The sequence below is a fragment of the Oreochromis aureus genome, linkage group 16 (assembly GCF_013358895.1).
Source record: "Oreochromis aureus strain Israel breed Guangdong linkage group 16, ZZ_aureus, whole genome shotgun sequence".
In the NCBI taxonomy this organism is placed as follows: domain Eukaryota; kingdom Metazoa; phylum Chordata; class Actinopteri; order Cichliformes; family Cichlidae; genus Oreochromis; species Oreochromis aureus.
In genome coordinates, this window is record NC_052957.1 from 3190851 (window position 1) to 3208044 (window position 17194).

General features: G+C 40.1%; 1 protein-coding gene across 1 annotated transcript in view; it reads left to right on the forward strand.

Annotated features, from left to right (window-relative positions):
- Positions 1-16050, forward strand: part of pth2ra (parathyroid hormone 2 receptor a) — a 74871-nt gene extending 58821 nt beyond the window's left edge. Inside the window, exons 12-13 of the mRNA XM_039600201.1 lie at positions 7852-7893; positions 10391-16050. Coding sequence (XP_039456135.1) covers positions 7852-7893; positions 10391-10777 — 429 coding nt within the window. The 3' untranslated portion in view covers positions 10778-16050. The remainder of the gene's footprint in view (positions 1-7851; positions 7894-10390) is intronic.
- The last annotated feature ends 1144 nt before the right edge of the window (positions 16051-17194 follow it).

A 17194-nucleotide genomic window follows, 5' to 3' on the forward strand; every position in this document is an offset into this window, starting at 1 on the left:
CACCAGGTCATTTTGCTCAGACTTTTGGCGATCCATGAAGGGAGTGCAATTTTGGTGCACAGAGCAAATGCATTTTTCATGGCCACTTGGACTTCCTTAGCGTTGGACATGTTCCATAATATTTTGGCCACTTTTAACTGAAAAACAAAAACATTTTATTTTCCTAATTTTGCACTTTTTTCTTGTTTGTGGAAACTTTCAGCCGGTCAGTCCAAGCATTATTTGGCAAGTTAATGAGAGACTATTTACAACTGTGCAGTCCCCGACAGCTAGAAGCGATCTACAATGAACATCGTTTATTTACACTGGTACACACAAGCTCTTTATATCTATTCCAAGGTCACAGGCATCTGTTCCATCTGCTGTCTAAATAAACACGTGTAAAACCACAATTGCACACTGCACAGCGAGTAGGGAAAGCATCAAGCAAGCGACTTTACTCATGAGCATATCCAGCTTGGCAGTTTTTAATAATTATTCCACTCTTTCTAAGCCAAATCAGCAGGTGTCTTGGGTACTGACACATTTCAAACGACTCGCCACAAATCCATTAGAAACCAATCAATTAACAGTATCACCAGTGCTCCTGCATTTTTAATTACAGTACTGTTAGACCTGTCTCGGCAGTAACGATGTGAGTGACAGAGATTTTACGGTGCTCCCTGAATCAAGAGGCTTGTACCGCCACAGCGGCTCTAAAGATTTAGCATTTAGAAAAGCCTTTAATTACTGCTGTCGCACTGCAGTAGCATTTAAAAGCAGATCATTATAGATTTTTCTCCGGCCAAATAAAAATAAGCACTGTTACACACACACAGAAGAGTAGATTTCTTTAAGCTCTCTGACACCTTCAAAGAAAATTCAAAAGTGAATTCATCTTATTTGCCTCTGGTAGTGTAAAGAAAGTGTAATCAAACTGCTGTGTTCATGTTTTGGATGTAATCTGAGTAACAATAGCTTACTGAGAATCTTCTAGAGAGGTGGTGCCCAATCCCAGTCCTCGGGAGCTACCGTCCTGCAGCTTTTAGATGCATCCTTGTTCCGACACACCTGAATCAAATGAATGGCTTGTAATCAGGCCTTTGGCAAACTTGATGGCATGCTGAAGAAGTAATCAAACCATTTGATTCAGCTGTGTTGGAGTAGGGATGCATCTAAAAGCTGCTGGACGGTAGTTCTCGAGGACTGGGATTGGGCACCGCTGTTCTAGAGGACTCTCAAACTGTTGGCTGCCTACAGCTCAACTTAAAAGTTTTAAATGTTTTTGTTGCATAAAAAGTAAAAAACTGGTTAGAGAAGAGTTTGACTTTCAAAGTGAAAAGAAAATAAACATAAATAAATAAATTTATGTCCAGTTTCATTATGATTGGAGCGTACAAGGATTCATAATTCACATGTCAGTTATTATTTTGAAAGTGACTGACTCGTGGATATTTGATCACTTACACGTCAACTAGTCAGCTCACTTTTTACATTTTTCATGTCATGGATCGGGATGTCCCACAATTATCTTCTCTAAATGACTCTGGATGACTGTCAGCGGCAAGAACGCAGTTCATTATTCAGTGAAGCACCTTCATAATGACTCTGAGTGCTGCCTACATTTAAATGAGCAGTTTATAATTATATGTAAGTGGGGTTGAGCCCTTTCCTGGGTGTGAACTAGATTAACTAACATACATGAACAGAGTTTATTTTCAGCTTGACATGAATAATCAGCAAACATGTTACCAAAATGTTCATGCCATAAATGTCGAAGCTACTGTTTGAAACAGCTGAAACTTGATGCTTCAGTGTAATAAATAAATAAATGAATAAACAAATAAATAAAGGAATAAATGAGGCCTTTCATGGGAAAAATGTAAAATGCACGAAACTTAATGTGTAATTTTTACTGTCCGAGTTCTTTATAGTCAAATGTACTCTAAAAGTAATTATAGAAAAGAAAACATGGTAATTAAAGGTCACCAGACAGATTTATGATCTTTTCCTACAGTTGATTTTCGCTGGTCGTCTTCGCTGAGATCATGCCGTTTTCATAATTCGTAGTTTCTTTAGTTTCAATTAAGTTTACATGTAAGTGTTTTGCAAATTATCCACTGTGTTTTAAGTATTTTATAATAACTGACCGAGCCTTCAGGCACATTTACTTACGTTTTTTATTAACCAGTCAACCATTTATTACGATGAACAGTCAATACTTCTGAACTTCTGAAAGTCGTGTAATAAAAGGTCTTTGTGGTAAAGGTACTTGGACTTCTCGCTGAGGCCACTGATTGCTGAGCAGTGTCACAGGAAATTATATAGCAGACACAATGTGCAATTAATAAGAACTTAAAAATGAAAAAAGGGAAAAAAATAAGACATTTATAACTTTAGTAAAAAAAGGTCAAACTAATCTGACATATTTGTTCCAATATGAGTGATTTTTGCGTTTATCTGGAAATTGCATTATCAGTGTGTAATCTAACACTCGGGGTTCTCAGCTTAAAAATAAATAAATAAAATAACAGCTGACGCAGTAGAGTGGTAAACGTTTTGCCATCTTAATGTAAAATGTTACTGGAATCAGATTAAAAATGACCGTGTAGTTTAAAAAAAATGACTGTTAAATATCGAGGTTAAAGATACGTAAATCATTTTGTTTTTATTAAGATTTTACACAACTTGAGAGGGAAAATTAAATAAAATTGTAAACAAAAAAAACTAAATAGATGATGTAAATGTCTTAAATGTCAGCTTTAACAATACTCTGATTTACCAGCAGAACAAAATAGACTGTCATTCCTATAATAAGTACTTTCCTTCACATAACACCACATTGCATTATATTTATTAAAAAAATAAACCCAGAAAACACTCATGAATAATTCTGTATGTCTTTTAAAGGTGCATAGTCAGTGTAGGTGCAGGGTAAGCAAAATGCACCCAGTCTCAGTGCCAAAGTCAAGCTTAGGTAGACGTGACTGTGCGAGGAGTCAGTTTAACAGTCGTGGTTTCAGAGTCATTATTCAAAAATAGGAATATAAATCAAGTTCACAAAACTGTGACAGTAACTTCAGAGCACAGAGGCTTCACAAACAGGAAGCATGACTCTTTAACTTTGTTTACTTTGTAGGTACGCAACCTTTTCATGGCTGGCGGTGGCTGCCATTAGACGCATTAGGCTTTCAGGTCGTCTGTTTGGCCATCCCAGGCTTTTGGATACAATATCTGAGGAATGCCTTGAGGGAATTTCTTAGTATTTGGCACAAACTTTGACTTGGCCTCCAGGATGACATGATTAAAATTTAATTTGACTGCAACTTCAGTGGTTGGCAGTCATACAACCGCAATGCGGCATTTCTAATTTCCAGAATAAAGGATATGCGTGTAGAGCAGGTTTTAAAGGATAAAGAGACAGGAAGCGTGTGGAACATTGTATCAGCTTCAAAATCCACAAAAGGTCATGTACCTGTTTTGTTAGCTGCCTGTAGGAAGATTGTTCTACCTTATTAATAAATGGACCCAAAAAGCTCTGATCCATGTTAGATAATGTGCAGCTACATCCTTAAATTATGCTAGTAGGGGGCCATATTCAACCAACCAGTACAACCAAGACATTTAATGATTTCTTTTAAATTAGGCTGATATGTGCACCTATGCCAGCTGAAGCCAAAGCAAAACACCATGCTTGAGTTTGTGATGGGATCCAGAGATGCAACAAAAACACAATTTTCTGCCAAAATGAGCACAAAAATTACGCACTGCCCCCCGATGAGCCAAATAACCCTCAGCTGCATCACTCCATCCACCTCAGCATCCACCTCAGCATGAGCACATTTATTTGAAACCACAATATTATCATGGAGACAAAAATTGCTCTGAATGTGTAAATTATACACATTCACTCGCAAACATTACTTGTTATTGCATTTATCCATGTAAATACATGTAAAAAAGAAAACCCTTAGATAAAAAATAAAGTTAAGCTATATGCAGATGTAAAGGCAGATGCTAAGTATCATTTGTATTTAAGTGAAGTCTGGACAGGTGCTAAGCAACCCACAGGCCTAGATTAACCTGCTGGGAGGCCCTGGGGCGGAAATTATCTGCCAGGCTCTTACTCACCTCAGTTCCTCCAATTCTCTTTTGCATGGATGAGTGCTCCCAGACTCCAGGTTTGGTATGATTGGTTTTGCAAGTGACAATTAATTTAAAAAATGCATTTACAAAGATGCACTCAAGCACATTAGTGTAGTGATAAAGGCCTGAAGTGTGATGGATTCTTTGGAGTTAGCCCATTGCCCTTGTGGGGTGTCACTGGATCAGAGGGCCTGGGAAAGGTTTAGTCACAGTAAGGAGAGTATGATGACCTCTGTTTGCTGATAGTGCTGAGCTTTCTGGCTTTACGGTCACAAGGACATCCCGGCTGCTTTTAGATATTTAATTACAATATGGATAAAAGTAAAGCTCTTAATCTTTGATTTCAGGTGTTTTCAGTCTCATTCCTACAGGTGTATAAAATGCAGCACCTAGCCATGCTGTCTGCCTTTGCATACATTGTTCTAAAGAGCTCATTAAATTACAGGCGTGCTGTATAGGATGCCACTGTTTCAATAACTCCTACATTATTTATGTGAGATATTGCAGAAATTGCAAACTCGAAGCATTTAGGAACCACAGCAAATATCGCTGTTCCAAACCTTCTCTGGCATTAACATTAGCACAAAAACTGTCCACCCGGAGCTTCATGGCTTCTGTGGCCGAGCAGCAGTGCATTGCATAGGTGGCGCAGTACTTTAGTCCATGCAGTCTGTCAGGAAGGGTGTGGTAGAAGGGCATTTATGAAATTATGCGATGGAACGTCCTAATTGGACAACCACACCTGCTGGCATCTTCACTCATTCTCCTTGAGATTATTGATATTACCCCCGGTTTCATTTTGAGACAACATCAACTGATCTCCTGTAGCGTCACATTTCCATAATATTATATATGTATCCATCCATCCATCCATCCATCCATTCGCTTCCGCTTATCCTTTTCAGGGTCGCGGGGGGCGCTGGAGCCTATCCCAGCTGTCATAGGGCGAGAGGCGGGGTACACCCTGGACAGGTCGCCAGTCTGTCGCAGGGCTAACACACAGGGACAGACAACCATTCACACTCACATTCACTCACACATTCACACCTAGTGATAATTTGGATTATCCAATTAACCTATCCCCACAAGCTGCATGTCTTTGGACGGTGGGAGGAAGCCGGAGTACCCGGAGGGAACCCACGCAAACACGGGGAGAACATCCTGGACAGTCTATCAGACAGACAGATGACCGTTCACACCTAAGCCTGATGTAGAATCACCAGTTAACCTAACAAGCATGTTTCTGGAGTGTGGGAGGAAACACAGAGAAAGCCCCAGCTAGTCAGTAGATTCAAACCATTCAACTATGGAAACTTCCTTATTCCTCCAAGTTATTCCTAGATGTAAACTGATTTATTTAGATCCTTGCTGTTGGTACATTTGTATGTCAGCACAGCAGATTTTACACTGAAATAGCAGATGCTCTCACTCATTGCTGTGTCAGGGTCTTGGAGTGCAGTGTAGTGTAGTAACACTAGTAGCTGCACTATGTTATTTTCTGGCTTAATATTTCTACTTCTGTTATAAGTACGTGCTTCTTTTGATATTGGATAAATGTCTCTGATTCTCTGAATCCTTTTTTTTTTTTTAAATTAAGTTATTATTTTTGAAATGCAGGACCTGAAGCTCATCATTGTAGAATATATATTTCTTTACTCTTTGGTAACATTTTTACGAACAAAGACTGTGAAATAGGTAACCTTGTATACTGATTTCAGGGGCAATGATTGTGTAAAGAGATTAAATGAGTAATTTTTCATATTAAGAGAATTTGTTACAGTATGAGCCTCAAAGGAATATTTCTTAAATGAGAGGTTGTCAACCTGACATTCAGGAAACAATGCTGAGCTGCAGGTCTTCTTATAGAACAGTTCAGATCCAAGCTGCCAAAATCAAAATTAGAGACGTTGGTGTCTGTACATTATTAACGTTCCTGTTTTCCACAGCTTGGCAGAGTATATTCTTCTTCAGTTACTGTCATGATGAAATGTTTAGTAAAATCAAAAACTAAAAATCTCTCCAGAGAACTTTGGTTTGTTTTGGCTTTTCAGAGATTTACTACCAAGATGTCTCTCACTAGTTGTGCATCACGACATGCACACACACAAACACACATGAGCATGCAAACACAGATTGTCTGTAGACACCTTCATAATTCATAACTGTGTTAAAAACTTTCTGGTTCAGTGAACAGAAGGAGCCAGAGACATCCTTTCTTTATTTTAATTAGATAAACACTACAATAAGAAAAATCTTCTACATCCTCGATAAACATGAAGCCATAATTGTGAGCTGAAATATATAAAATCAAACGTCTGTTTATTCAAGTAATTAATCGTTGAGGAAAATGTGCTTGTTGTTGTTACGCCCCAGTCTAGGGGTACAGGAACGCAACATAAGAGTTGAAAAGATTGCCCCGCCCTGGTCCCCAAAACCATACACAGAGGGAAAACCAATTTCTTAGTGAACAGTGGTTTATTTTTCTACACTGAAAAATGAAGCTCGGGGGTGAACAAAGGCCAAAATAACAAACAAAACAAGCTAAGTCAGGAGGAGGTGCTGTCTAAAACCCTGTGTGAAATCAAAAACCAAACAAAAGACAAGCGCTACACCTAACTCCCTAACTGAGATAAACAGGAGAAAACAGTGCAAGGAAAAACAATAAGGCAGCTCACCCCTTCTGTTCCAGTGCTATTTACAATGAAAACTAATGTACACACTATATACAGAACTCAGAAAGTCGCAGAAGTCACAGGCACAAATGTCACAGGTTTTGGAGGCCAGGGTCAGGTCTGCTGCTGCTGTCAGTGGCTGCTCCGGGACAACTGCTGGTGAGGGATTTTGAATACGACCACATGATCAGGGGACCAATCAGCAGCCGCCAGCTCATCCAATTAGGGACCTGCAAAGACTTAAAGACACATACAAAGAAAACAGCCACCAACACAGATTATGGCCAGGGTCATAACAGTGTAAACTGGATCTATCCAAATCAAGTACATTTAATGTGACCAGATTCCGGTCCTGTATGCCGGTGACTTTTATAAACGCACCCAAAAGCAGACACTGGAGCGAGGGACTGCAGTTTTAAACCAAAAGCGACCCTTTATTGAGGCTGGTAAACATGTACATCAAACAGGAGCGACAACTAAACAGAAACCTAAACTGGGAAAAATGAAAAGACTGTGAAAACTGTGACAAGACTGTAGAATGAAACGACTATGATGAGACGTGGAAGAAAAACAGACGACCTGACAATGAACAGGGGAAGACAGAGGACTTGAATACACACAGGAGGCGATCAGGGGAAGTGGAAACACATGAGGAAACAGCTGACTAGAATGAACATAATGACGTCACAGGGGAAGTCAAACTAAACACAGTGACACACAAGACTCTTTCAAAATAAACCAGGAAACACTGAGAAAATAACAATAATCAAAGAATAAAACTAAAACAAGCAAAACGCTGGGTCGCAGAGCCACTATCCTGACAATTTCATTAAATTAAACTATTTATACTGTAAGTATCCGACAAAATTACATGGAAAATTTTAATTTTTTAAATGTATTTAAAGCAAAGTGATATGAACTGGTTACCTGCAGCATCACTATCATCTTAATAGTCATTCTTTGTATTGCATGTAAATCAAAGTGGTATAGAATGTGATCATCACACTAAATGTCTGAAACAGTTCATAACTTGTATTTCTGTTTTTCTTTTCAGGGCTTCTTTGTGTCAATTATCTATTGCTACTGCAATGGAGAGGTGAGTAGGCAGTGATTTAATCACACTTGATAGAAGTACTTTGACAGTATAACCAGAGAGCATGGCTGCTGTCCCTGTCAACATGTTGTTGATGCTCCAGATATACTCAGTTTTTACTGCATTGTTGTATAATTACATGGGAACTCGGTACTAATGGGTCTGACTTGAAGTTAGGTTTTTTGATCACAACTACACAGCTGCAGAGTTGTGTGACTGCATCTTTCATAACACATTGTTGTGTCCACAGACAGACTGTCAGGTTTTGTACGCCTGTCTAAGTGCTCAAAGCTGCCTTTGTGGTAGTTCCTCCCACAGCTGGTGTCGGGATCACATTTTGCCGTGATGACACACTCAGAGTCACGCAAACAGACTGACAACATGAAAACAATTCCAGCCCCGCTGATGCAGCTGCTGATATCTCCTACAAAGGGTTTAATTACTCCGGTGGTACATGTAATCTGTGGTCAGGCTGATGAAGCCTGTTTTTCTCCGTTCATCTGTGCTGCCATATTATCTGACTCTTTATTATCTCATTCTGCACTGAGAGTGCAGCGCTCAGCACTCTCAGTGCAGAATTAAAGTTTCCATTTCTGCCACTTTGATCTTTACAAAAAACTTCTCTCTTTTTTTATGTTGTCGTTCACTTTCCCTTCGTGATCCTCATTATCCTTCGGAGCTCTCCTTTTTATTCTCCGGAGCCTTCCAGAGTCACCAAAAACCAAACAACGCCAAATTAAACTGAAGGTTTTTATATTCTGTTGAATAAAAGCGCCATAAAGCAATTTGTTATTTTGTTATTAACACTGAGCCAAATGACTCATGTAACGTAAAAGGGTCTCAGCCAACACTTGGAATTAACACCCTACTCTGCTGCTCCGTGGAGCTTTAAGCTGCTCCTAATGCTCCGTTTTAGTCATTCAGCCCACGCGCTGCATGCACAGTTGAATCTTTTTCATCCGCCTGCATATAGGAAAGTGTAGGCTGCCGTGGCCAGCAAACAATCTCAAGTGTTTGATACCATAAAACAGTAAATTCACATGTAGGACTGTGCGTACACACAAAGGCAGAGATCTGCATACACGCTCTAGTCGTCAGATTTATAAATTCACGCGTACTCCGGGTCCATGTGCTCGGGCTTCATTTCCACTATGATTCTCAGCCATGACTGGGTGCAGACACGTGCCTATTTCATCACTTGATGCCTTGAGGCGACTTTTGTTGTGATTGGCGCTATATAAATAAAATTGAATTGAATTGAATCACTTCTGTATTTGGTGCATGGCATTCGTACTATAAGTTATTAGACCTGGCGATTAGGAATGCATCAAGGAAGAAGTTTATTTTCTTCGTAGTTAGGAGTGGAGAAATCTTTTTTTGTTTTCGGTTTAGTGATGGAATAAAGAATGAGCTGTGACATGTAGGAGCAAAGAACTTGGGCAAAAAACCCCCCAAAAAACAAAGTGAGTCAGCTTTGTTGTGTATGCAATTCATGCACAATTATTATTATTTTTATTTATATGGCTAAAGTACATGTGTGGCATTCATTAAACCTTATTTAGGAGCATTATTCATGTATTCAAAGGGTTAGAAACAATTGCTGCATGTACATAAATGTCATGAAGAAATAATGTCATGACACAAAATGGCAGTAACAGCACTACATAGCATCATTATGACTTTGATCTTTAGATAGTATATTGACCTTGAAGGAAAGGTCAAAAGTCAAATGTGTGATGATATTTTAAATCTTTTTACAGTGCTTTTTATATGTTGACAATACACACCACACTTCTCTACACCCTCACAAAGTTTTATCAGAATTTGTTCAAAACTTTATATTTACAGACAGAAAACATGTCTGCCAGAGCTCGCAAAACATAACTTCCTTATCAGAGATAAAAATGATGTCTTCTTTTCAGGCTTTGCTTTCTGTGTGTCCCTGTGCTACCTGTGCGAGGGTCACACAGTTTTACTGGACATCATTCCTTTAAAAATACCTTCATGAGTGGGAAAAGGTGATTTCTGTGTTTGCAAATGGTGTATATAGGAGGAAGTGACACAATTGAATGATTCAATTAGCTGTTTGTTTGATGGATGAACTGCTTGTTCAGGTTAGGATTGCACAGATTATCCCGCTTGCCTCCTCGACAGTTTGCTTGACAGTCACAGAGAGGCAGCTTGCCACATTGACACTCACACCTGCACCTTATTTACAACCACCAGTTGAACTAAAAAGCATGTCTTTGGAGGACTACCTGGAGAAAACTGTGATAAAACATGTAATTTCCACACGGGAATGTAAGCAGCAATAAGATCTGAAACAGGGATGTGCATGCAGTCTGGCTGCTCTGATAGTTTAAACAAAATGAAACAGGAACAAGGAACCACTGGTTAAAAAACATTCTGGACCTCAGAATATTTCTTCTGCACTCTGATCTTTGAAAAAACCCCTCAGCTTTATGTATTTACGGGCTTTGTTTCCCCCACACCCCCACAGGTCCAGACAGAGATAAAGAAAACATGGACACGGTGGAACCTTTCGTTTGAGTGGGAGGGTCCAGTTGTGTGCGGCCGCTACCGTTATGGGTCTGTGGTCGTAGGTCTGAACAACAACAGCACCAGCAGCCAGTCCCACCTGGCTGGTGCTGGGCCTTCCACGCGCTCCACCACGCTCGTTTCCAGCCGCGTTTACCGGAGCACAGGTCCACCCGTGATCAGCACGCATGCCACCCTGCCAGGATACGTAATCAGTAACTCGGATCCATCCATACCCGAGGAGCCTGAGGACAGCGGTCCCAAGCGGGTGGATGATATCTCACTGAGGGAAAATCTGCCTGTTCTAAATATGAGTGGAACAGCTGACGACGAGGAGGAAACGCTGTAGCAGACATCTGATGTCAGAGCGGGCCGTTGGATGCAAAGACAAAGCAAAAGTGTGACTCTGCAGGCAAGAAGAGGAAAAAAATGTCCCACACATTCGTAAGAAGAAGAACTAACGTGAAGCTTCTTTACAGTACTGTAAATTGTGAAGAAATGTTAACTGTTGTCATTGCCATACTGTTTTTGCTGCCAACGATCACCAAAATGCTCACTTTTAAACTTCTACACACAGAGCCTTTAACAACGCACACAGGTCACGGTGAAAAATGAAGAAACATCAACACTGAATCAGTTCGACGGAGCCAGAGTCACAGCCCCACACATCACAGTACAGCCGGCACTGGCAGCAAAAGCTGTTGATGGCAGACTGTTTACTTATGAACATCATTTGTTGGAGCGTAAGCAGGCGGGCTGATAAGTGGTACAAGTTGGCAACACTGCTGCTGCTCCAGCCCCTTGATCTGACAGTGGTTTATTACCTTCAGACATTTCCAAATGACAGGAGGTGAAAAGCTTTTGAGCACCTAGTTTTAAAAAAGGACTAAAATAATTGAGTAAAAAATAAAACAGGTTTTTTCCTCAGGGAGGGCAACACCACAGTGCCCTCTATTGTCTCACAGCCACTGGAGGTTAGCTTGGAAATACGCTGTAGCGTGTTTAACAGTCTGACGTTATGGAAATTTCAGCATCTCTCTAGACTGTACTTTTCCAGCCATCACCTTGATTGTACAGTATATCACATGAGTGCCACATCCAAGGATAATGATAAGCTACAGTAGACTCGCACAGTAACGCAAAAATAGGCGTTATGGATTGGATGGTAAGGTAAAAATACAGCATGAGCAGCATGATAGCTAACGAGAGATAAAAAACCCCATAATCTCAAAGCAAACTGAGCATTGATGAATCTTTGTTCTGGCAGACATGTTCTCTAAATTTGAGCATACAGTAGATGTTTTCTTTAAATAGCTACAAGCTTCATCGAATAGACAATGGGCTCTATTTTCCTGCAGCTGCTGCAGAAATGTGTGACGTCACAGACATGCACACCTGCCAGCTAAAGCTATAACTATGCTTGTAATCACTTGTCTGAGTTGCAACATCAATCTTTTCTCTACCTCAAACTAACACATGTTTTAAAAAGAATGTATATAACAAAATACAGCGTTTTTTTCATCTATGGCATAATTTCGTTTTTGTTTGTGTTTTTGAGAAAACAAATATTTTACCCTACTTGGGTTTAGAGCCTGGGTTTGTTGCTATATCAACACATTTTTAAAAACTTGTGATGTCCAAGGAGTTGATCTGCCTGGCTGCACGCTCATTGGCTCATTGTTAGCCAATCCCTGGCTAATCCTTAAACCACCAAAATTCACTCACATTCATTTTTACCCGCTATGAATGTGAGTGATAGAGTCGATTAGTACATGAAGAAACGTTAACAGAACTCAGGGCCTAGTTCCATTTTTCTTACATTTCTGTAGATAAGATTAATCTTTATTGTCATTGTACAGATATTAATCAATGAAATTTCAGAGCGCTATAAAGACAAGATAAGAACAGATGTAATGAAAAGAGGAAGGAGGAAACATGTTACCACAATCACTCACAAACCAGCTTATTACACCTGAGATGTATGCTCAGTGTTGGCAGTGTTAGGTTTAAGTGTATTTAAAGTCTTTACCACCCATGGAAAGAAGCTCTTTCCTAACATTGTTCTGCTTTTAATGCCTCTGTTCCTCCTTCAAGAGGGCAGTTGGCTGAACAAGTGGTGCCCAGGATGATTCTCTTTGCTCTGGAGAGACATCAAGAGCTTTGAGTCACATGCAAAGAGGTTAAAGGAGATCCTATGGTCTTTTCAGCTGACCTCATCACCTCTGCAGTTTTCCCTGTCAGCTACTGTACAGCCAGCGTGCCGCACAGTAACGGCAGTGTCAGAGCACTCCCAGCTGTAGAGCAGTGGTCACCAGCAGTCTGTCCTGCAGAGGGAACAGAAATCGGCTTGCAGCCGACCAAAGACCAAGTACCAATATGTACTTGGTCTTTAAAGGATTGGAGAGACTGATCATTTGAGTACAAAGTTGTATAAAAGCATAAATAGTGAAAAAAAAGTCTTGTTGACTTTGGCCAAAGTAAGATTCAAATCGGGATTGGGAAGTGATTTGGGTTTTGTCCCGGTGGCCAGGAAAAGAAGAATGTGAAGTTATGGCTCTGTCCATATTCATTTAGATAGGGGATTAAAAATAACTGCCCACATGTGTTGGCACTGTGGCTGCTGAGTGGCAAGACTTGGACAGTCTGTGAAATGCAGTATGGTTTCTGTGTAATTTATTACATACCTGTAGCCATCAAATTCAGCAGGAATGATGAATGAGTCCAAATCTGAGCAGACAAACTCTGAATTATGTCAGGATGATTATTACAGCTATTTTTCATTTTGCCACTTCCAATTATCTTTATAAATACTTGCAGTTGTAGCTCATGTGCATTCAAGTAGAGGCGTATAATGAGCGGCAACACAAACGAGCTATCCAGTGTTCCCTGAACAAATGATACATGCTGTTAAAACATTTTTTTTTTTTTTACAATTTCACACATGAGAAGGCATCACACGATAAAAAGTACCCTTTATTGGAGAATTATGGACATGTGCCTTCTACTCAGAAGCATCTTGGAGGATGGAAGATGACTCGTAACTTAAATCCTGCTTACTTTACTTAGAACTGACACCCAGCTGACAGCTGACAGAAAAGGATCCTGGGACTTGGCAATACCTGGAAAATGAGAGGCTGAATGCCTCATGCGAATAATATACTCACTCTTTTCTCCTCATTGCATTAGACTGTACCTCGCTGTGCTTGGGTAGTGAATGTCGTCTCAAAACTGCAAACATTTGCTCGTCTCGCTGTCATGTTTGCAGAAAGAGATTTTGCTTCCATTTGCATTCTCACTGTGTTTCAGGACAATAGAGCCCAATGTCACCATTCACAGGAGTTTCTAACCTGCTGTTGGCTTATTTCTACTTCCAGAAGATGACATCATATAAGAGGAGGATGAATTGTGATGTGCACAAGCTGCTCATGGTGAATTACTATAATGTGTGCTCTTGTGCAGTCTGCCCCCTTATAAAAAAAAAGAAAAGTGATGTATTTTGTGAAAACAAACTTACCGTGGAGAGAAACTGAATGTATCCAGAATTATTTTTGTGTCTTTAAACTGAAGTTGAACTCAGATTTTCACTATTGATTACACATGCATAGAACATTTCTGTGCATATGTTTACCATTTGTAAAAACAAAGCCAGTAGCACAGACAGATTTTTAGGGCACATGAGAAATTGATGCAACATTAAAAACTTATATTTTTTTTGGACAATCAACCAATGTGCTAAATTTGGTGGCAGCTTAACTGTTTTGTGTCTTCTTTGTGCATGCATTGCATGTTTGTCAGCATTAGATGCAGTCATTGGACACAAAAACTAGAATATGTATTGTGCTCGTGCCTCCCTTGCTCTTGCAGAAGGTCTTAAAAATTTACTTGAAAGGATTCTTTTAATTCTTGTCTGTACATGTGCTAAATGCATTTGACTGTTTTTCTCTGTGATTTTTTGGGTCTCCCTGCTCTTCTGCTCTACTTCAATCCCAACTCCCTTCTCTCTGTTAACTGCTAATAAATGCTCAATGCTTTCAGCAGCAACATCTTTATGTTCTTGATATTCCTGCAGTCTTACACATGCACATCACAAACGTTTAGTATGCTCGGTCATGTAGGAGTGCTGATATTACCGTGTTAGCAAATTATCAGACAGGATTGTTTTGGTTTAGTTGGTGTTAGCGTGTTGGTTTTAGCAAGAGATTAAGAGGTTATTGGAAGTTGTGAATTCACGCCATGCTAGATAGCTTCAAAAGTCTTCAGTTGGACATTCAGGGTCAGGGATGTCAAACTCACTGGACCGAAGAAACGAAAAAACAGGAAATTTTCTGTCATCTAGTAGTTTTTTAATCTCATTACTTTGTTGTACCATGAACAGCCATGAGGGAGGTAGAACTTTTCTACTCCCCTTTCTGTCTGAGCATTCAAATCACTTTACTCAACTTGCCGTAAGGTTTTCCAAAGCAAGTGGGCTGGACTGAACGGATTCTGGCCCCCAAGCCTTATTTTTGACACCCTTGTTCTGGGTAGAGAGCTAATGTTAACCAGTGGTAATCAAAGGGAGGATGTGTGAATCTAGCAGTTTGCCTGTGGATAGTGACTTATGAGTGCTGTATGGAGTCATTTGGGCAAAACAGTCGGCACAGGCTTGCTACTTGCTTTAGAGGGCCTTGCTTTAGTGCTCCACTTTTAATGGAGCTGTTCTAAGTAATGAAGTTCAGATTACTCATTTTGGGCAGGAAAAAAAAAAGGAAAAACATAAAACTATCTAACACTGCTTAAAACCCATCGCACTGTGAAGTAGCATGGCCTAAACAACCTCCTGCCTTGCTTTACAAGTGCATTATATACTCAAATAGTCATTATCTAGAGGACAAGGTTATAATTAGCCTTGTGTCGCTCGAGTACAGTGTATGGGTTATGCTTTGCACTCAATGCTCTGTGAGTGGACCATTATAAAATATGAAATATTAATGCATTAGCTCAGATGTACCAAATTATCCTCAGACATCATATTTCGAGAGTCAAGTCAGGCATATTTTGCAAGGGGAGCAGAACCATCACCCCTCTTAAATGACATGCTGAGATGAATGCTTTAAGGACAATGCACCTGCCTCCATTTGTGTACGTATGAGAGATTTTTAGTAATCTCTTCAAAATTCATTAAGTGAAATGCATCATTTGGACAATTATTTGTTTTTGTCTTCTCACCATGTCTCCACAATTAGGACTCAGCAGTAATAGAGATGCTACTCTATAATTGGATGCTGGTTGAAGAAACAAAACTTTTAAGTGGCCTGGTAATACAGCCAAGTGTCACGATCACAGCAGGTTGGTGATCGTGTCACAAATGGATTCATCTGTTTATTTGTGAAGACGTTTAAACCATCCAGTGACACTTTTTTTCACAGCTCACATTTTAGCTTGTGCATCTTTCTCCATCTCAGCTAAGATTGAGCCTTTGGGTCACAGAGGCAGCAGACTTTACCTCACCTAGGCAGGAACCATCTCAGAGTGACGCTGAAAAACTAGTTCATGCATTTATTACTTCCAGGCTGGACTACTGTAATTCATTATTATCAGGAAGTCCTAAAAACTCCCTGAAAAGCCTTCAGCTGATCCAAAATGCTGCAGCAAGAGTCCTGACAGGGACTAGAAAGAGAGAGCATATTTCTCCTGTTTTGGCTTCCCTTCATTGGCTTCCTGTTAAATCCAGAATTGAATTCAAAATCCTGCTCCTCACATACAAGGTCTTAAATAATCAGGCCCCATCTTATCTTAATGACCTTGTAGTACCATATCACCCCATTAGAGCACTTCGCTCTCACTCTGCAGGCCTACTTGTTGTTCCTAGAGTATTTAAAAGTAGAATGGGAGGCAGAGCCTTCAGTTTTCAGGCCCCTCTTCTGTGGAACCAGCTTCCAGTTTGGATTCGGGAGACAGACACTATCTCTACTTTCAAGATTAGGGTTAAAACTTTCCTTTTGCTAAAGCATATAGTTAGGGCTGGACCAGGTGACCCTGAATCCTCCCTTAGTTATGCTGCAATAGACGTAGGCTGCCAGGGATTCCCATGGATGCATTGAGTTTTTCCTTCCAGTCACCTTTCTCACTCACTATGTGTTAATAGACCTCTCTGCATCGAATCATATCTGTTATTAATCTCTGTCTCTCTTCCACAGCATGTCTTTATCCTGTTTTCCTCCTTTCACCCCAACCGGTCGCAGCAGATGGCCCCGCCCCTCCCTGAGCCTGGTTCTGCCGGAGGTTTCTTCCTGTTAAAAGGGAGTTTTTCCTTCCCACTGTCGCCAAAGTGCTTGTTCATAGGGGGTCATATGATTGTTGGGTTTTTCTCTGTTTTTATTATTGTGCTATCTACTGTACAATATAAAGCGCCTTGAGGCGACTTTTGTTGTGATTTGGCGCTATAGAAATAAAATTGAATTGAATTGAATTGAATTGAATTGAATTGAATTGAATTGAACCTCAGCTGGCATCACTAGGATGCCTCATGGAGGTGTCCTATTCACCTCAACAACTACATTTACAATTGTCAAGTAAATGTATCTGCTTGAAGTTTTGCAACACTTCTAACATTATGTGACTTTTCATTATTTGTCTGTCTGTGAGGGCTCTCAGTCATCCAGGGCATCATAGTCTAAGGAGCTTGGAAAGAAAACTGTCTGGACTTGAAGCTTCTCGGATTAGAGGTGAAACCTCTTTAACCAACTTAAAGAAATCCAAACGCTTTTCTTTCCAAGCTCTGTAG